The sequence below is a fragment of the Bos indicus x Bos taurus genome, chromosome 3 (assembly GCF_003369695.1).
Source record: "Bos indicus x Bos taurus breed Angus x Brahman F1 hybrid chromosome 3, Bos_hybrid_MaternalHap_v2.0, whole genome shotgun sequence".
NCBI classification, from domain to species: domain Eukaryota; kingdom Metazoa; phylum Chordata; class Mammalia; order Artiodactyla; family Bovidae; genus Bos; species Bos indicus x Bos taurus.
In genome coordinates this window covers 104,737,747-104,758,062 of record NC_040078.1, presented here as the reverse complement: position 1 = coordinate 104,758,062, position 20,316 = coordinate 104,737,747, and the positions used below count along the sequence as shown (strand labels likewise).

Below are 20,316 nucleotides of genomic sequence, written 5' to 3'. Positions count from 1 at the left end.
AAACTAGTGACTGGGGAAAAATAAAGCAGGGAAGGGAAGCTGGATAAGAAATGCTGGAGGAGGATACAGAGAGGAGGGTGATCTGGTAAGGCTTCTCTGAAGGTGACTGAAGGAAGTGAGGGACCTGTGGGACTCTGAAAAAAGTGTTCAAGGCAGAGCGTGCAGCAAGTGCACAGGCCCTAAGGTAGCAACATGTCAGACAAAGAGATCCTTGGCTGGAGCACAGGAAGCAAGGGGTAGGAACCTGCCAATGCAGGGGACACAGGTTCAGTCCCTGGTCTGGGAAGACTCCACGTGCTGTGAGGCAACTAAGCCTATGCACCACAACTACTGAACCTGCACTCTCGAGCCCGTGAGCCGTAACAAAAGAGGCTGCCACAGGGAGAAGCCTACGTACTGCAACTAGAGCGTGGCCCCTGCTTGCTGTAACCAGCGAAAGCTCATGTGACGACCAAGCTCAGTCAATAAATACATAAATAAAAATTTTTAAAAGACCTATTTAAAAGAAAAAGGAGAAGCAAGGGGTAGAGGGGCAGGCAGAGGTCAGGGAGGATCTGGGGCTAGAACACGCAGGCTACTGGAGGTCTGTGAAGGGTGCAGAGTGGGAGTGACAGGGTCTGCTGATGTTAAACGGGATTGCTCCGGCTGCTGGGTTAAGAGTACATGATAGTGGGTAAAATGGAAGCAGGAGATTCTAGCAGGAGACTGTGACGATCCAGATGAAACTCAGCAGTGGTTTGAGCTGGGACGTGGGAGAAATGGGCAGCTTCTGGATGTGGTTTCACAGGGTGAGTTGACAGGATTTGTTAATGGAGATGAGACAGAGCTGTTTTGAGCCTAAGGATCTGGTTCCCAAGATGGAAGGAGATGCTGTTGGTGGTACCTGTAGAGCCTGGTCAGCACATACTAAGTTTGAGGTGCCCTAGTCTTCCAGGCAGAGGTGCCCATGAGGCATCAGAAGCAATGGTCTACAGTTCAGGAGTAAGGTCCTAGCTGGAGATTCAGATTTCATGTCCTTGGTGCAGGGATGAAGTTTAGCCAAGGAAGCGGACAACACTGACTAGGGAGACCGTTCAAGGCCACAGGAAACGAGTCCGACTGACCAGGTGCATGAGTCACCAGGACACCCAGACTGCCGTCTGACTCACCTTTCCTCTCTGCCTGTCCGGGTCTCATATACCCTCCAGGCCCAGCCCACCTCCTCCAGGAAGCCCTCTCTGGCTACTCTGGGCCCAGGGGTCCCCACATTTCAGCTCCAGGCCTTCTGCTACCCCTGAGCCAGCCTCCATGAGAGCAGGATCACAGTTGACCCTCCTGGCTCTGGCTATCTTCTGGTACAGAGCACTTGGAAGTTCTGTGACAACCCTAAACTTTCAAGTCCACATTTGCAAACTCTCCTGGAGGGTGACACCAGCCCCCAAAGAACCATAAATATTGAGGGGTCACCAGAAGCGAAGGTGGGAGGTACAGTAGGTACAGTAGGGGCCCAGATGGGACAGCGGGACTGTGGGAGAAGATGACCTGACTGGTGGCATTACCGTTCCCCCTACCAAAGTGCTGAAATTAAATGTGACAAGTGGAGAGAGTGAGGGTGATGTTCCTCACAGTCGACAGAGTGAGATTATCCTGGAGGGGATCAAAACAATGGACACAAAAATGAAAAAAGTACTCCAATACCCATTTGTTAGCACCATGAACTGAGCTGGTCTTTACATAGGGCAGCACAAGATCCCCCAACAACCCACCAAGTATGTAATTACCCCTTTTACCGATGGGAGGCAGAGCTGGAGAGGTGAGGAGACTGTCCCAGTGGAACAGGTTAGTGGGAGAGCCACTCTGGGGCAGGGATGCTGGACCTGGCAAGACAGGGAGATTCTGAACAGAGTGGGTGGGACTAAGTGATGACCTGGATGGAATGGTGGGGGTGGGTTAGAGTGGGGACCCCTGGCCAGACTGCAGAAAGAGGAGAAGAGGACCCAGACGTGGCCTTCACCTCTCACTCTAGGAGGGGCTGGAGCTGTTAACTAACTGGGCTGGGGAAAGGCTCCTTCCAGCTGCCCTTTCGGGGCTCAGAACAAGGGAACTGCCTCAGGGAACCAGATCTCCAGTCTGGGGACTGTTGCCTCTCAAGGCAGAGGCAGACCCCTTTGTTCACACCAGCTGACATTCAGCCACCCCTGGGACCCCACAGATGGTCCTTGAAGCTGCGGGGAGAAGGCTGTGCCTGATCCACCAATCCTGGGGTGAAATGTTACATGGCCTTTGGAGGATCCGATGATGTGCGAACACAGAGACACACGGGGGCGCTCTAACCAAGTAGCAGAAGAGGAAACCCGCCAGTCCCCAGGTGGAAAGACAGTGTTTCGAAAACCCGCTGGTCTAGTGTTTCTCAATGGAGAAGTTACGGGAACTCTGGGCAAGATATTTCTCCCCTTTGGGGACGTGTCCTTGCCACTGAAGGATGCTTGCCATCCCTGACTCCCCTCCCTATTGCTGTGACAACACAAGTCCCCAAGTTCAGTTTTCAAACACCCCTTCTCCTGGGAGACCCTGTTGGTCAGTGCCGAAGGATGCCCACCAGTGGCCTCGGGAGCTGGGCACTGTCTCCTCTCCCAGTGCTCCAGAGGAACCTGGCACCTCCCACTTTGATCTTGTGAGCTGGGCACTTGCAAGTGCTGGAGGATTGTAGGCTCCAGTGACATTCCATGTTCCTGGGAACATGGGTTTCTAGGGACCCTCCTCCCTGGGAGGCAGGTTTTCCTCCATGCCATTATCCCTCAGGACTGGGTAGGAAGAGGGCTGCATTGATTACACTGGGGACACAGACACAGGACCCTGAGACAGACACCACGGGACCTGCGTACAGACACCCACATCCCAGGGAGCACGCACGTGGTCACACAGAACACAGCTCGCATGACACTTCCACAGAGCAGGCCTGGAAGCAGGCAGCCTTCTGGGAGCCCCGAGAGCCCCACAGCTGAGAATTCTGAGCTGTTTCAGTCATTAGGTTGACAAACACAAAGCACCGAAGGTGAAAAACCAGGGGCGTTCCTCTAAATGTTTACAAATCAACAAGTCCTGGATCAGGCCAGTCCAGGAAGAGACCCAGAGACCAGTATGTACAGCTGATGAGTGCAGTGCACCATCAGCCCTGTAAGCATCCCAGTTGGCAGAGCCCATGGGACCTCAGACCTGTCACTGTGGCTGCTTAGGCAGGACAGAGGTGACTTCTGCAGAACATGTACCAACGTAGACGGCAGTCCGCATAGGACCCGGGAGGGTCACTATCAACCCCAATGTGGGGTCTAGGAACCCAGCCAGCATCTGAGGCAAGAGGGGCTGGGGGAAGACCCAGACTGTTCCAGTGCCCAGCATATACCTGGTGTCCCCCAGCCCCCACCAAGGAGCCAATGTTCCTTAACAGAGGTGGCCAGCAAGTCCCACAAAGATGGCACTTCCTGGAAGGTGGAAAGCCCAGGGCTCCTGTGGACACAGCCTTGCCAGATGAGATGCTCACCACCTCTGAACACAGATCACCGTTCTGAACACAGAAGGCAGGCACCACCCCCAGCCTGCGGGCGGGCACGAGCGCTTACTGCGTGGAGAGCAGACACTGCAAACCAAACATAATTCTTACCCTCCTTCGAAGATTTTGATCCTCGCCGGCTCCCCTCTCTTGGAGGCGGGAGCGTCCTCCTCCGGCTTCCCTCTCTTCTCCTCTTCTTTCTCCACTCTAGCTATCTCTTTCTGTCCTTCCGGGGAAACCAGCGAAGGGAGGCGAACCTGGCCCACCGCAGGAACAACAAAATCACTGCTGGTTAACACGCCGTCATGGAATGATGCCCACGCTTCACCATGGCTCACTTCATTCATTCTCCCTCTACCCGGAGACAAGATGCTACCTGCCCCACTTTACAGAAGAAGGGAAATGAATCCCCAGAGGTGAAGTCAGAACCAGGACTCTGCCCAGGCCTTTCTCTAGGGAAGACCAGGCCTTCCCACGAGAGCTGTGTTTCTTCTCTTTTTTCACACTAGTCTAGGGGCTTCTGGGGACAGGTCCTCATCTTGGTCTCCTGGGTCATGCCAACCTCAGAGAAGGTGTGTGAGAGGAATGCTGCATACAGAAATGAAGACTTCACCTTTGAAGATTAACTGGCCCAATTCTCCTTTATACATCAGTAAGTCAAAGCCACACAGCAAGTCAAGGGCATTTCTAGGAGCATAAAGCAGGTCTCCTGAAGGCCCTGACCCCACCCCCGACTGCTGCCAGAGCTGGACACAGAGAGGCTGTGCTGCCCACTGATGGGCATGTGTCTGGGGGGGTGGGCATTTTAGGGAACCCATTCTCTTCATGAGCTATAGGCCTTGGTGTTAAGAGCTGGGTGGATAACCTGTCCCCTAGATCCTCTGATGGTGGCAGGGATGGGTGCACCTTTAATAGAGAGCAGTGATGCTGGGCTGGGGGCTGAGGCTGGCAGTGATATTCTCATCCTGCTTCATGCCATTTCATTAAGGTCAGGAGGAACTGCCCTGTTTATAGCCAGTAGGAGCAGCAACTGTGTCCCCTGGTGCTGCGACAATCTAAGGACAGAAATCCCTGCTTCAGCCACCACACCTGCTCCTACAAGGGGCTGAACAGAAAAGTAGCTGATTGGAAATCAAGGAATCTGAGTTCTTGCATCACATAGGCCACTGCAAACTGAGCCAACCTTGGGTGGATTAATTCACCTCTCTGAGGCTCAGAGTCAAGATTAGACCATCTTAAAGATTCATTCCAGGATCAGCTTTAGTGATTCAGTGACTCACTGACAATCTCTTCTGAATTGGAGATGGGGAGTGGAAACCAAGAGAAGGTATGGTGTGCCGCTTCAGCAAAAGATCGATGATTTTATGCAATACTCAAAGGTTTTCAGAGCATGCTGTTTTCACTTCCATGTCAGCCTACCATCTGGGCCATCCATGGAATGACCAAGAGGCCTCCCTCAGGCTGATAGCTGTGATGTCAGAGCCAAGCTGGAGGAGGCTGGTGTTGGTGGCAGCAGACACTCTACCAGGAAACATGGTTGGACTCGAGCAGGGGACCAGGGATACACTTTAAGTTTTAAAGATAATAATGTGAGTAACTGAAGATAGTGATTATCAAGTGTCAGTGTGCCAACCACTGTTCTAATCACACCTTGCATATTTTAACTCATATAATTATCTCCACATTCCTATGAGCTACGTATTTTCTATCTTACAGCTTTTTATCTCTGTCTTACCAATGAGGAAACCAAGGCACAGAGAGGTTAAGTAACTGATCCAAAGTCAATTAGTAAGTGAGATCGGGGAACTCAAATTTGGGCAATCTGGCACTGAAGCCCTTGTTCTTAATCTCTTTGCAATAGTGCATGCGGTTGTCAAAATTATTGCCAAGGAGGAAAAAGGAAGGAGAAACTTGGGGAACGAAATGTGGCTGCAAAGTGAACTCTTGTATAAGCTTGGGTTTCCCCATGGTTTACATATGAAAAAAAAAAAAAATGTATGTGACCAAACTCAAACCTGACTGGGTGGTCTATTCCTGTATAAAGATGGTTAGGAAGAGCTTTGAAATCCTGATATCACCCAAAGGGCCTTTTCAGAGCTACTAACAGTTAATGGAAGCTATGGGATGACAAATGTCAGGTCAATATAATAGGGAACTTTCTTAAAGCACTGCCCAAAGATGGGTTGGGTTGTACTAAGGGGTGGTGAGCAACCTATCACTGGAATGCAAGCAGAGACCAGAGAGAGGGATGATTGTAGAAAGGCATCAAGCAGTGGGCTATGCAGTTACAGTAATGTATCAGACTGGTGAGCTTCTGGTAGGAAACACGCTAAGTTTAAGTGTTTAAGTGAAAGTCTTCAGTCGTGTCTGACTCTTTGCGACCCCATGGACTATACCGTCCATGGAATTCTCCAGGCCAGAATACTGGAGTGGGTTGCCATTCCCTTCTCCAGGGGATCTTCCCAACCCAGGGATTGAACCCAGGTTTCCTGCATTGCAGGCGGATTCTTTATCAGCTGATCCAAGTGAACCAAATGAGATATTCCAGGAAAAAGTTGCAGCTCATTTTAGGAAAGCAGCATTTTAAACAACTTGTTGTCAAACCCAGTTAAGCCAAATTAATTCTTTGTTTTTCTTAAACCACCTTTCAGTGTTCAGTCATTGAAACAGAGGGGCAGTTCAGATCATCCAAAAGAACTTTAGAGTGAGATCTAGTTTTGAATCCAGGCCATTTACTATGTTTGGGACCTTGTGCAAGTTACCTGACTTCTTTATGCTTTGGTCTCTTTATCCATCAAATCATGATATAGAAACCTATCAATGTGGTTGTGAGGAAAAAAGTCATGTTGGGCATAGTACTTGGTACATAATAGGTGCACAATAAGTTCTCAGTATGACTATAATTACCACAGCATCTCAGGAGTAGCCACAACCAGTAAGAGACACTGGAGAGAAAATCAGTCGTGATGTGTATAACAATAGTGGAAATCTCATTTAAGGATGTCTGTAGACTGACAACGGAGAAGGCAATGACAACCCACTCCAGTGTTCTTGCCTGGAAAGTCCCACCGACGGAGGAGCCTGGTAGGCTGCAGTCCATGGGGTTGCTAAGAGTCGGACACAACTGAGCAACTTCACTTTCACTTTTCACTTTCATGCATTGGAGAAGGAAATGGCAACCCACTCCAGTATTCTTGCCTGGAGAATCCCAGGGACGGGGGAACCTGTTGGGCTGCTGTCTATGGGGTCGCACAGAGTCAGACACAACTGAAGCGACTTAGCAGCAGCAGCAGCAGCAGCAGTAGACTGACAAGGATATTTAGAGAATAAATTTGGGAAACAGTTTGGTGCAGAATATCCAGGCGAGCTAAGGAGAAATTCAATGCACAAGCATCACTCAGTAAAAGAGGATGCAAATGCAGAAGTTAATGAACATAGTTTGTTCATTTATCTGCAATCAGGATTTAGTTTAGGGGGATTTATTTGGTCAAAGGATCTGTTCTAAAGACTTACTAATGAAGATCTTTAAATTTGCAGTCACTTTTACAGTCTTCTTTCCTTGAATAATTGAAAGAAGAAAATAGACTCTCTGGAGTCAGACAGGTCTTGGTCCAAATTCTGGGTTTGCCAAATAGTTGCCATGTGCTCTGGACCTCTCACCTTCTGACTCTCAGTTTCCTCATCTACAGAATGGAAATGGTACTGCTACCTCACAGGCAGTGATGAACATCAACTGGATTCAAGTGCCCAGAACAATGCCTGGCACAGTGAGGCTACTCAACCAATAAGACCAACTGTTATTCCACAAATATCAAGTCAGCATAGCACATCATGACTTGAATCCTTACGCTGCCCTTGTCACCTGACAAGGTGACACCAGGATATGGAGGTGTCACCAGTCCGAAACAAACTTGGAATTATCAAATGTCAATCTTCCTGAACTTGCAGAGATCAAGATTTCATGCCTCCTAATGCAGCCTCAGGTCAGAGGCAATGGAGGAGAAAACATGAGCATTGCCAGCGTTGTGCACTACCATCAGCAAAGATGAGTCAAGCTGTGGAACTGTCACCTACCGGTAAAGAGGGATACTACAGTTAAGGTCTATTTGCTCTTCTACTCACATAAAAGAAAAAAGGAATATTTCAGGAGTCTTTTTTGTCAAACTCTAGACTCTCTGAGAAAATCTCAAGTGGCACCAGAGAACAGAAATAGTAGATGCAGAGAATACGAAAAGCAGGAAAAGACTAACACTGTAAGGAAGAAATATATGTTGGAGTGGCATAAAATTCTCAAACTGTTGCAGGCATTCCCATCAGCAAGGTTTACGAACTCAGTCTTTTGGATAAGATTGTTTCTTTGATATTTCAATAGAAGCTAATGGGAAAGTGGGTCACTTTAAAGTTCACTTTATTGAAATGCATCTAGTCCAATGATTTGAGGGACACTGACAAAGAAATCCAATAAATAAGGTGGCCAGTCACAGCTGATAGAGAGGAAATCTGTCCACTCAGTTGGCTCTCGTTTTGCAAATGGACCTTGAGGAGAATGTGGCTTTAAAAGCTCAGCAAAGGCTTTTACAATCAGGGAGTAGAAGAAAAACAAGACTGAACTCACCTCTGTCATGCGGGGCTTGCGGGAGCTGGATGGCACAAGCCTTCCTGTCTCAGGATGTGGAGCTGTGGCCATGGTGTATGTCTCTTTGCTCACCTTCTGCTTAGACCTCAGGAGGGACAAAGCAGCTTTAGTGGAAACCCCTGGAAGGTTGGGGTTGTACAAACTTATGCACCAACCAGCGTAAACAGAGGACCTCCTATCTGCATGCTGGATGTGATTTGGCTTAATGTAGTTTAAATAGCACCAACTGACATTAGTGGTTGTGTGGAGGCTGGGGAACTGCAGTACCTTCTTTGAGTCCGTACCTTCTTGCAACTTGGCTGGTCTGGGGGATGTTTCTGACAGAGATTGTGAGCTGGGAGGTGCCAGTGGAGGGAGGTCAGCTTGTTCCTTGGAATCTTCTTTCTTCACACTTGATGGGAGTAATCCTCTTCGGTGAGGTTTACCAGATGGTTGGGCATATTCCTTCAAAGCCTCTGATCCTGAGGTTGTCACATGGGGCAATGAGGGCTGAGGAAGGGGAGGAATTTCCTTTGGGTCAGATGGATCTGAGGACAGGCTGGAGAGTGTTTCTAGTTCCCTCCTGCCCTGGCCCTGACTGCCCAAGTAGGACTTCTCCGATCTCTTGCTATCCTCGGTGCTGCTAAGCACCACGCTACATGGTTTTACAAGTTCAAATTTTTCATCCACCTTAGATGCCTCCTCTTCCTTCACCCTTTTTTGCTGCTGGGTTTCCATGGTAAGTTCAAGGCTGCCAGCTGGTGAAAGGACACGTTTGCTTCCTCCCACTGTTGATGAACTCCCCTCCAGGCTCAAGACACTTTCTGATGCCAGGGAAGTGCCTTTTCTTTCAGGTAATGTCACAGGCACTCTCAAGAATGGAGTCGGGAAACCTCTGCTCTGTTCTTCACTTACTCCAGCCAGTCTGGGCCCGACCTCATACGCATCTGTCCCACACACAGACGTCCCTTTGCATGAGGGCTCTTCGAACTTGGGAAGAGCCACAGTTGCTGAGCTGCCTTGGGATTGGGTAACCAAGATCTGGGAGAGAGTGGTGTACATGGCACTCCCATAGGATGGCATGTTGGTCTGGATGCGGACGGGCACAACTAGAGACACCATGGTGTCTGGACAGGCAGGCAGGGCCAGTGGAGGGGCTGATGTGGGTGCTGAGCAGCTGGATGGGGGAGCCACAGTGGGCAGCTGGATGTCACTGCTGTACTCTGTGCTGGGGGAGAGGCCAGGGGTTCCTGTTGCCAGTGTGGCCAGGCTAGTTTTGATCTGGGGCACGTGGCTTTCCACTTCACTGGGGAGCTGAAGGGTGAACTGCGATTGCAGAGGCAGGAAAAACCCAGAAGAAAGTGCTGAGGAGGCAGGGTAAGGCATGGGGAGAAATGAAGGGGGTTGTCGGAATGGGATGTTGGCTGGGTGAGGCATGAGCTGGGGGAGGTGGAGTTGGCCCGGGTGTAGAACAGTAGGTTGGAGAGGAAGTGGGGGAGCTTGAAATAAGGAGGGAGGAAGGGGCGGCATGGAGTAAGGTGTGGAGAGCAGGCTGGACATGGCCTGGGTGGGGAAGAACTCTGAAGACTGTCCTGGCTCATGCTGTAGGAGGTGCTGGAAGGAGAAAAGGGAGACAGGCGGGGGCAGGTAGGGTTTCTCCTGCAACGGGAGCTGAGCGATGGGGTGGGGGAACACCTGCAGTGCTTCTGTGTAGGGCGGAGTGGCCCCCAGCGCTGGTCTGTCTTGCACCTGGCTCTTGCCTCCTGGGTGCCCGCTGTGTGAGGTGGCTGCAGAGGAAACTGGGAGCAATGCGCCTTTGGCCAAAGATTTACTGGATGAGGGTTTTGGTTCCTCACTCTCCTGTCTTCCCTTGGGGGTGGCTTCTGGCTCGGTTTCAGGAGGCCTGGTCAGAGAAGCCTGTCTCACCAAAAAGCATTTTCTTCTCTCTGGTGGGGCTGCTGAGGCCACTGGAGCTGCTGGAGTTGGTGCTGAAGGGCCTGTCAAGGACAAGCTGCCATAGTCAAAGGATTTGCTGCGTGTCTCGGTCATATGGGTGGAGTGGGAGATGTTGGGGCTCTGTTCTGAGGCTGACCTCCGCATCTCACGGGCATGCGGGTGGTGGCTGGGGACGGTCAGCATGTGGGTGCCCAAGGGTTTGGAGCGTGTGTCTGATGAAGGCCCGGCGGCTTCGGCTTTTCCGTGGTCATCTCTCTCGAAGGAGGCAGAGCGGCTGGACCCACTCAGTGAGACACTGCTCTCCTGGCTCGGGCTGCGAGACAGAGGCACGGAGGACTCAAAGCTGGACTCCCCCGATGACTGGGCCATCTCTGCCAGGCGCAGTCTTTTCTTCTTGGGTGGCAGCTTTTCAGCTGGGAGCTGGGCAAGTGTCTGGCTGCGCTGGGGCCACTGGAACTCCTCTGTCTTCTCTGGCTCCTTAGGGGGTGGCTCCGGCTCTGTATCTGGCCGGTCGGGCTCCTCGGTCACCAGGATTTCGGGAACCTGAATATTGGGCTGGCGGACCAACCTGGGCTGCAGGGAGTGGGCCGAGCGTCCGTGCGGGGCAGGCGGGGGTGATGAGAAGGGGGCCGCAGACTTGTCTTCCCCTTCCAAACTGCCGGGCTGCTCCAGAGAGTCAGATTTCTCAAAGGAGCTGGTGTGCTGGATGACAGAAATTTCTTTGGACGTGGTTCTCCTCTCCTTCCCTGATTCTGAACTGGACCCTGGCTTAGGAGTCCTTGGCTGGAAGCCTGCGGATCCCTCCAGGGAGGGCACTGACTTATTCGGCTCTGCTGGTGACTTGCTGGACTCCAAGGGAAGGTTCCGAGCAGCCTCTGAAGGCCCAGGGCTGCCGAACTGACTCTTGGTGGACTCAAAGCTGGGCGGCTCCTCCTCATCCCCAAGGCTCTTCTCTTTCCTCCTTTTCCTCAGTGGAGTGAGTTCCAAGGTGGTCCCCAGTTTGTAATGCATCATCTGGGACCAGGGCTCATGCTCGGCCTGGCTCTTCTCGGCCTCCGAAGATACATGAGCACCCACGGTGACTGGCTTTGCCAACTGAAGCTCTGAGCAGTAGTACTTTTTATGGGCCTCATAGTTGTCCCTTTTCTTGTACCGAGCACCACATATGTTACATTCATAGATCACCCCTTTCGTTTTCAAACCCTTCTTGGTCTTTTTGGTGAGGTCGCTTTCCCTGGGTTCCGGTTCATCTGCAGGCTTGGAGGCTGCGTCTTTGCTGCTGGGCCCTGCCTCCTCAGAACTGTACTCTCCGCCCAAAGGCAGTTCGATGGCCGGCTGGCGCTTGAGCATCCGGGGGTGGGAGGTAAACAGTTGACTGCTGCGGCTCAGGGCTTCCGAGTCGGCGACGTGGTCGTCGAAGGAGTAGCTGCCTCGGAAGGTGTGGTGGGGGGTACTGAGGGTGCAGGTGGCAGAAGGCATTGAGTGGCTTCTCAGCAGAGGCACAGGGGGGGTGGTGCTGGGCGGGCGCTGGAGGCTCAGCAGTGATTGTTCGGGCTTCGCTTTCTCACTATGGGAGGACAGTGGCTCCCGGTAGAGGCTGGATTTGGGTGACTCCATGCTGCTCCGCCGCGACAGTGAGCTCCTCCTGGGCTTCACGCTGTCTATCTCGCTGGTGTCCACCACGGCCTCATTGATGGTGATGAGTTTGGTGATATGCTCAATCACCTGCGTCCGGGGCACGGACAGAGGTACCAGGCTGGGCTTGTCTTCGGTGGACAGGGGCAGGAGGGGCTGGGTGGAGGTGGCCGTCAGCATGGCAGTCCGCTGCCCGATCCTCCCACACTTGCCGAAGATGATCTCGGCATAGGACCTGGCGTTGGTGTTTGGGGGGCTGACCTGCTGTTCAGCGCTCTCAGAGCGTGAGAAATACCCAGATTCGGTGCTGCCTTTGCTGCCCGGGCTCAGGAACGCCTGCTCGTCGATCACCTTCTTCCTCTCGCTCAAGCGGAGGGCCAGCTTCTGCTTTATCGTGTGGGTGTCTTCAGGTTTATGGCTCAGGGGGTGTTCGGATGAGGGTTCCGCAAAGGGAGCTGGGTCCTCGAGCGACGGGGCCGAGCTGGACTGGGACAAGGAACAGCGTTCGTGGCTGGAACCCTGGCTCCCGGAGCTGTATAAACTGCTGGACAGGAGTGGGTGTTTGGGCCTCGGGGAGAGCTCTGTGGGGTGTGTGGAAGTGGTGCCCGTCTCCTCTTCCGAATCTGTGCTTTCTCCCTCGGTGGGCTCCTCAAATTCTTCCCCAGGGATCCTCTCCATCTCCAGCCCTGGGGGATACATCTCGCCACCCATTCCCGAGGCCAGGCCGGCTTTGATACGGTGAGCATGGGACTTCCTGTGCTTGTAGAGGTTACTCTTGGTCTTGAAGGAGAAGCCACAGGGGCCGCAGGGGTAGGGCCTCTCGCCTGTGTGTGAGCGGATGTGTTTCTGGAGCACACTGGGCTTGGCACAGGGGCGGCTGCAGTATTGACATATGTACTTGCCGGGCTTCTGTGGTTTCCTCTCCTTCTTGTGTGCCTCTTCCGTGGGCTTCAAGGAGACCTGGGAGGGACGGGACACAAAGACTTTGGGGATGCCGGGCAGGTCCTCGGGAGGAATGATGGAAGCATGGGAAGAGAGGAGCTGGCTTTGAGGATGGAGCCCAGGGGTCACAAAAGAGCCTGAGGGTCCAGGTCTCATTGGGTCGACCAGCTGCCATGTGGATCCCTCCAGGAGATGCTCGGGTTTGCCGGGCGACATGAATGCTGGTGTCAGAGGGTGCTGCGGAAGCTGGGAGATGTGGACTGAGGCTTCGATGGAGGACCTCTTGGGGGGCTTCTGTGGCTGACCAGTTTTCTCCTGAGAGCCTTCCCTAAGAACCGACGAGGGGCCTGGGAAGGGCTGCGGGGCTAGTAGCTCTTGGAGGGGGCCCTCTTGAGTGGCGGCTGTGCTGCTGCCAGGATACGGGGCGCTAGATGAGACACTGGTCTGAATGGCCTCTCCTTTGGTCAGCCGCTTCCGGGGACTTCCCTCAGCCTTCTTGGTGCCCTTGACACTTTGTTCAGGATCCATGACCTCCACAGGACTTCAGATGCTATTAAGGGAGGGTTGGAGCAGGCCGCATTTATGAATACTCCAAACGTCCCAAGGAGGCGTCTGGCTTGGGTAACATTGGTCAAGAGCTACGGAAGTCAAACCCAAGGTGGTTTGGGGAGTTTTAAAAATTTTTTTCCAAGTGTCACTGGCGGCAAGTGGACTCAGGGCAGGTCATCAGGGCCCAGACTATTCACATCGGTGAGGCATGGCCCTCTACTTCACAGATAGAAAATGCACCAGCACTTTCTGCCTGAATGTCTGTCGTGGAAACGTCATGAAGGATGTCAGAGTCGCCATCATATTGTTTCAGTTGGCAGTGGCAAGTGGCCCCCCACAAGTCCCCCGTGTGCTATGCGATCCGTGGACGGCTAGAGACGGCTGTGTGCATGGTCCAGGCATCCCTGGTCCTGGCACGAGAGAAGCCACGCTGGATGCCGTGGGCAGCTCCGTCCCACCTCTTCTGCTCTTTCGTCCCGTGTTGGAGATGAACAGTCGCAGAGGGGAACTCACGCTCTTCTACTTGACCAGAGCACACACACAGAAATAGACAAAGAGAAGAGAAGAGAGGGTTACTGTAACTCATCTACAGCTCATGCAGCTCCGGTGAGACCTGGGTGATCCCTAAAAGTTAACAAGGGAGACTCAACCCAAACCCACAGCCCCAGACCCTGTGCACCAAAGCACTTGGCACCTCCTTTGCCCACATTTCCAGAGGCGCCAGTGACTCTGAATGTCCACTGTGGTTCTGAGGACTGTGACTCTGTGGGGCGTCAGGAGCAGAGTAGACTCTGGGAACCATGGGGCACTTAGGAATGACAGGCTTGGATTCCAGTCTTTGCGCAGAGAGCAACTCTGAATGGGTTTCAGCTCCCTAAGCCTCAGTTGCGTCACCTATGAAATGAAATAGTATCTATGAAATAATAGCAATTCCTGGCTCAACTCCATCTCGAGAGTGCATCCAATGTGAAAATGGACATGGATGCCACTGGATGAATGCTGACTGGTCCCGTGGCCAGTGCAAGAGTTGGGGCTGGTTGATTATCTGGAGATGAGCTTTCTATGAGAGGGACTGTTCTCAGGTTAGTATTTCTCTCTCTATCTGGCCCTGGGTTCTGAAGGTATCCAGGCTTATGGCTTTGCAAACCATTGCTAACCCACCTTCCAAGCCTGGGGTTTAATGAAAAAGCTAAAACCACCATCCATGTGGTGGTTCACAGTCTAACACAGGGTGACCATCAGGGCCACTAAGCAATAGCTAGAAGGTCATTCTGGAAGCTTCTTCCACTTTCCAGCCTTTTTTTTTGTTTAGTCAGTGGCCCAGGGATACCCTAGAAGTGGCTCAGAATAGAGGTCCTTGTCAAACTGAGGACAAAGCTGGTCAGAGTGGAGCCCCACGTATGTCTGCTCTGCCAGGGTCAGCTGAAATTTGGGCAGCCAAGGCCTCCTGGGCTCTGAGGGCCTTGCAGGGCCCTTTTTCCCAAGAACACAGACAGAATTTCAAAGCTGGAAGTCACTGTGAACTCTGTCCTGCCAGCCATCTTACTTTCCAGTGGATGAATCTAAGCACTGCAGGGGGAGGGGGGCCTGTTAAGGTCCTGTGGTCCTAAGAGGTAGGGCCTGCATTTCAATCCAGGCTCCCTACTGCCAGATTTGATTCCCCAGCCACCTCGCAGGTGTCCATACCCAGGGTGAGGGTCTGGGAGACTGACCGGTGCATCTCTATAGCCTTCTTCCCTCTCCTGTAGGCATGCTCTGCCCTTGGCTTACTGGCCACAGGCACCCTTCATGGCCTCACCTTTATTTTCACTGGGTGTTTGCTGATACAGTCTTGAAAAGTTCCCACTTTCTACTTTCATAGAATACTCTGAAAGGCTCAAATAATTGTTGCTCAAATGGCAGGACCTCAGACATAGTGACATGCCATGGAAGGGCAAGGAGTTCAGCAACTAGCCAAAAGGTATATTCTATAAATTTATTCTTTTTGTTTCCTTTTCATCTCAATTCTATAAAAACTTCAATATCACTATAATAAAATTTTATAAATATTTTTAAAAGAATGACAAGCTATGAATCCAGATTAAAAAAATCTGTAAATAAGAATGACAAATCAGAACAAAGGAAAGTGCAGATAAGGTAGGAGGTCAGGACTGGTAAGATGGAAAGAGCACTGATATAATAATCATGAGGGCTTACAGTGCTTCTACAGTTCAACTATACACTGATATCTGAGATTCTTGGCAGCCAAGGATAAAAGGGAGACATGGTCCCTTGTAGAGTCATTATAAACCCACTCCAGTGTTCTTGCCTGGAGAATCCCAGGGACGGGGGAGCCTGGTGGGCTGCCATCTATGGGGTCGCACAGAGTCGGACACGACTGAAGCGACTTAGCAGCAGCAGCAGCAGCAGAGTCATTATAACCAGTGAAGAAGAAAACATGTAAGTTCCTTGCAGGAGGCAAAGCATTACCTGAAAAGAACTTTTTCATATGGTACTTCAGACAGGGGCAGCGAATGATGCATGAGATCACCTATGTCTTCAAATAATATCCCTCCAGCAAATGCTATGACCAACCTAGGCAGCATATTAAAAAGCAGAGACATCACTTTGCCGACAAAGGTCCATATAGTCAAAGCTATGGTTTTTCCAGTAGTCATGTATGGATGTGAGAGTTGGACTATAAAGAAAGCCATGTGCCAAAGAATTGATGCTTTTTTTCCTCCAACTGTGGTGTTGGAGAAGACTCTTTAGAGTCCCTTGGACTGCAAGGATATCAGGCCAGTCAATTCTAAAGGAAATCAGTCCTGAATATTTATTGGAAAGACTGATGCTGAAGCTTAAACTCCAATACTTTGGCCACCTGATGTGAAGAACTGACTCATTGGAAAAGACCTTGATGTTGGGAAAGATTTAAGGGAGGAAGAGAAGGGGACAGCAGAGGATGAGATGGCTGGATGGATCACTGACATGATGGACATGAATTTGAGCAAGCTCCGGGAGTTAGTGATGGACAGGGAAGCCCGGCATGCTGTAGTCCATGGGGTTGCAAAGAGTCAGACACGACTGAGCAACTGAACTGAACTGAACTGAGCAAATGCAGTGATTGAGTTTCTTCAGTGGAAGGTCACAACTCAGCAAAGGCTATTCTTTGAGCAGTCAAAGGCCTCCTCTGACCTAGGCAGAAAACATCCTCCCAAAGCAGGATGAACGTGGGAAAGGCAGGGGAATTTCATTTCATCATATTACTGTCAATAGGGTGGCCATGTAAGATGTCACCCAAACTAGGGCACTTTGGAGAGTAAAAGGGGTACAATTAACCATTCTGGAGGAGCAATGGGAATAAACCAGGTCATCTCAGGCAAACCAGAACGAATGGTTACCCTTACGATCAATATTTACCTTGTGATCCAAACCAGGCACAAGCGCCATCTCTGGGAGTCTGGCATAAACTTTGATCTCTGCTATGAGGACTGAACTGACACCATGGTCTCCTATGGATCCTTAAAGACTGGGAATCTAGTCTCATTCCCTCACTTGACAAACGAGGAGACTGAGGCCTAGAGAAATAAGGTGATTTTCCCTAAAGACTGCAGAGTGATGGTGGCCAAGGAAGACCACCCTGTGCCACCACCTGCTTGCTGGCCAGAGTTCATCCCCACCTCCGTGAATAACGGCACCATAGCCTATGGCTCTGTGGCACATTGGGCACCACAGTCTATGGCTCCCTGTTCTGTGAAGGCACCGGCTTGGCCCCACAGGAGGTGGCTGTATCCCTGGCGAGGAGTGGACCACAGTGTCCGGAGGCTTAACAGTCAAAGGGCCCTTTCAACTTATGTCCTAACATCGCTGTGGCTCTTGGATGGGAGAAATGGGGAGAAGACTGAGGTTGGGGAGTCCATCCTGGTGGCATTACCCCAGGCCTTGTTTATCCAAGCTAATGTGGGCCAAAGCTCTGAGTCATGGAAAAGTCAGATGAGACAGAACTGTGCTCTGGGCTGGTCTGTGACTCCTGGGCTTGGCTGTACCTGTGTGAGGGGAGGAGGCCCCTGGGTGCTGTGGATGGATAATAAAGCATTGACTATACTAACTATGTCTATTGACCCTTTCATGCAAGGATCTCAATGTACCCCCCAAATACTAGCTAGTGGTGAGATTCGCTTCTTTTGATGGATGGATGGGCCCTTTGCATGACTGAATGGGGAGTGATCAGTCTGAGTGACAGTCAGTTGGCCAAGGAGGACCCTACACTGTCGTGTCCTGTGTTTCTCCCTTCACTAAGCCACAGGGGTGGGAGGAGAAGTGCCCAGAGGCTGGGGCTTGGAGCATTTCCCAGGCCAGGCAGGAGGGTGGGGTGCATGAGGGAGACAGTCAGGTGGCTGTTGTGTCATTAGGTGACTCACTGGGCCAGCACCACCTGCCTGGGGTCAGCACCTGCCTGGCTGCACCTGTGAGCAGGGCCCGGCACTCTTCTGGAGAGGGCCCTCCTGCTGGCAGCCTCTGGGAAAGGAGCAGGCAGGACACATCAGCACCATCGGCCGCCTAGATCATGGAGTCAGGGAGGCCTGAGAGCCGAAAGGCCCACCCCTTCATTCTGCACAGAGGGCACCTGAGCTGCGGGAGACAATGACCGGCCCAGGAAACACAAGTCCTCGCACTCCTGGGCCAGTGCTCTCTGCTGCCCTGTTCCATACCTCATGACATGTCAGAGGTCCTTGATACAGGAGGCAGTGGGAGGGGGCAGCTGGGACTGGCTGCAGAACAGGGGAAAACCTACAAGAACTAAGAAGGCTTCAGCCTTGGAATGGGTTACAATTCACACTGGCATCAACATTTTCTTACTTAACTTTTTAACCCCTTTAGAAGGACCATTTCCAATCTCTGGGACCAAGTGATGCTAAGAAAATGGCTCTTTTCTACATTCTGTGCTTCTGAAGGTGTGTGTAAAATTTTAATACTAGCTAGAAGTAACAAAAGGAAAAGTTGCCTCTGCAGAGAACTGGTGAACATACCTGTAAAAATCACCAGTGACATGAGGTCAGAGGTAGGGGGCTTTCCTTACAGGACCCAGAAGCTGGGCCAACAGGAGTCTGAGCCTCAGGCCAGGGGAAAGATGGATGTTCTCTGCTGATGGTGGCAGAACGGACCTGGAGTCCACCTTGCCTGCTCCTAAGGTCACAGCCCTCAGAGCTCTGGCTTAGAAACCAGCTTAGAACCATGAGAAGAACCTGAGTTTTAAGAGCCAGCTGGCTAACATATCAGACTACTTGGCTCTCACTTCTGGAGGCTTCCATAGGTCTAGCTAGTAGGATATCCCAACACGGAAGACAGTAGGGTGCTGGGGCTGGAGCCACGAAAGCCTCAGGGGAGGGAGATGAGGGGCAGGCAACAAGGCTGAGGCCTAAAGTTCTGCAACCAACTGGACACCTCTTCTGGATCCAAGGTGTGGGGACAACAAGGCCGTTGCCCAGAGTGGACCCCCACAGAGGGAAGATAGGAGGTGGGCTCTAGCAGGTGGTCAGCTTCACTAGTCCTGGTAGAAGGCCAGCCTGAGTCTGCATGAGCTGTAGACTAGGGAGCTTGAATCACCAGCCAAGATAGATGAGACTCCGGCAAGACAGGGACAGAGGCCTGGTATTCAGAGGGCTATTAGGTCCCAGACCTGGGGCATAAAGTTCTTATAATTTAGTTACATATACCCATGGATGCATGCACCCCAATATCCCAAAATCAGGTAAAAATTTTACTGACCGTAAGTAATAAAACACACTGATGTTGAAAACACCAGGAAAGCAAAACTTTTGCTCATTTTCAGAAGCTGAAAGCAAACACAGAAGGCCACAGCCTAGACAGGAGGCAAGTAGTGTTTTCATTTAAGAACCCAACACCAAACCAGTGGCCCTTCTGAGAATCTGTGTGTACGACACTGTCTGTGTGCGTACGAGATGGGGCAGAATTCTTACGCAGCAAACAAAAGTGAAAGTGGCTGGGGGCTCGGATGGTGGCAAGAGAGGGTAAGTGTGAAGATGTGGGTCTGGAAACTAACAGGAGAGGTTGTCAGAGAGCCAGTGAAGGAAGTCTGGACAGAGAGTGGCCAAAGCCAATGGTGGGGCTCTGGCTGGTAACGGGGAACAGGGCAGAGCCTGAAATGTCTCCCACTAGCCACTCCCTTTTTTGTTTTAGCAACTGAAGCCCCTGAGCATCAGCTGAGTCTCTTGTCACCCACCTAGGCTGCATCTACCAACATCCTTTGCAGCTAGTGCTGGTCAACAGCTGTAGCTTGCAGGTCACGGCCAGAAAGAACAGTGTCTGCCCTCCACGTCCTCATTTGCTCAGGAAGGAACCTGGAGGCAGTAGCGGAGGTGAACCCGACTATATTTCACAAGGCTACAGCTTCCATAGTGATTCCTCTAATGGATCTGAGCAAAGGCAGTTGAAAACCTTCTGGAAAGGATTCGCCATTCTAGATGCCATAAAGAACATGTGTGGTTCATAAGAAGGGGTCAAAATATCAATAGGAGTTTTGAAGAAGTTAATTCCAATCCTCGTGGATGGCTTAGACTTCATGGAGAAAGTAACTGCAGATGTGGTAGAAATAGCAAGAGAACTAGAATTAAAAGTGGAGTCTGAAGATGTGACTGAATTGCTGCAATCTCATGATAAAATTTAACAGATGAGGAGTTGCTTCCTAGGGATGAACAAAGAAAGTAGTTTCTTGAGATGGAATCTACTTTTGGTGAAGATTTTGTGAGGACTGCTGAAACAACAATAAAAAATTTAGAATATTACATAAACTTAGCTGATAAAGCAGCAGCAGGGTTTGAGGGGACTGACTCCAATTTTGAAATAAGCTCTATTGAGGGTAAATTCCTTTCAAAGAGTACTGCAGTACTGCATGTTACAGAGAAATCGTTCGTGAAAGGAAGCAGTAAATTAATGCGGCAAACTGCATTGCCATCTTACTTTGATAAACTGCCACAGCCACCCTATCCTTCAGCAACCACTACCCTGATCAGTTGGCAGCCACCAATATCAAGGCAAGACCCTCCACCAGCAAAAGCTTATGAATCACTCACTGAAGGCTCAGAAGAGG

At 51.2% G+C, this 20,316-nt stretch overlaps 1 protein-coding gene across 4 annotated transcripts in view; it reads right to left on the bottom strand.

Moving 5' to 3' along the window:
* Positions 1 to 20,316, bottom strand: part of HIVEP3 (human immunodeficiency virus type I enhancer binding protein 3) — a 564,447-nt gene that overhangs the window by 46,014 nt on the left and 498,117 nt on the right. For all 4 annotated transcript variants that reach the window (XM_027537630.1, XM_027537632.1, XM_027537629.1 and 1 more), the window contains 2 exons: positions 8,145 to 13,745; positions 3,641 to 3,786 (listed from right to left, as the gene is read on the bottom strand). In XM_027537630.1, coding sequence (XP_027393431.1) covers positions 3,641 to 3,786; positions 8,145 to 13,205 — 5,207 coding nt within the window. In that variant the 5' untranslated portion in view covers positions 13,206 to 13,745. The remainder of the gene's footprint in view (positions 1 to 3,640; positions 3,787 to 8,144; positions 13,746 to 20,316) is intronic.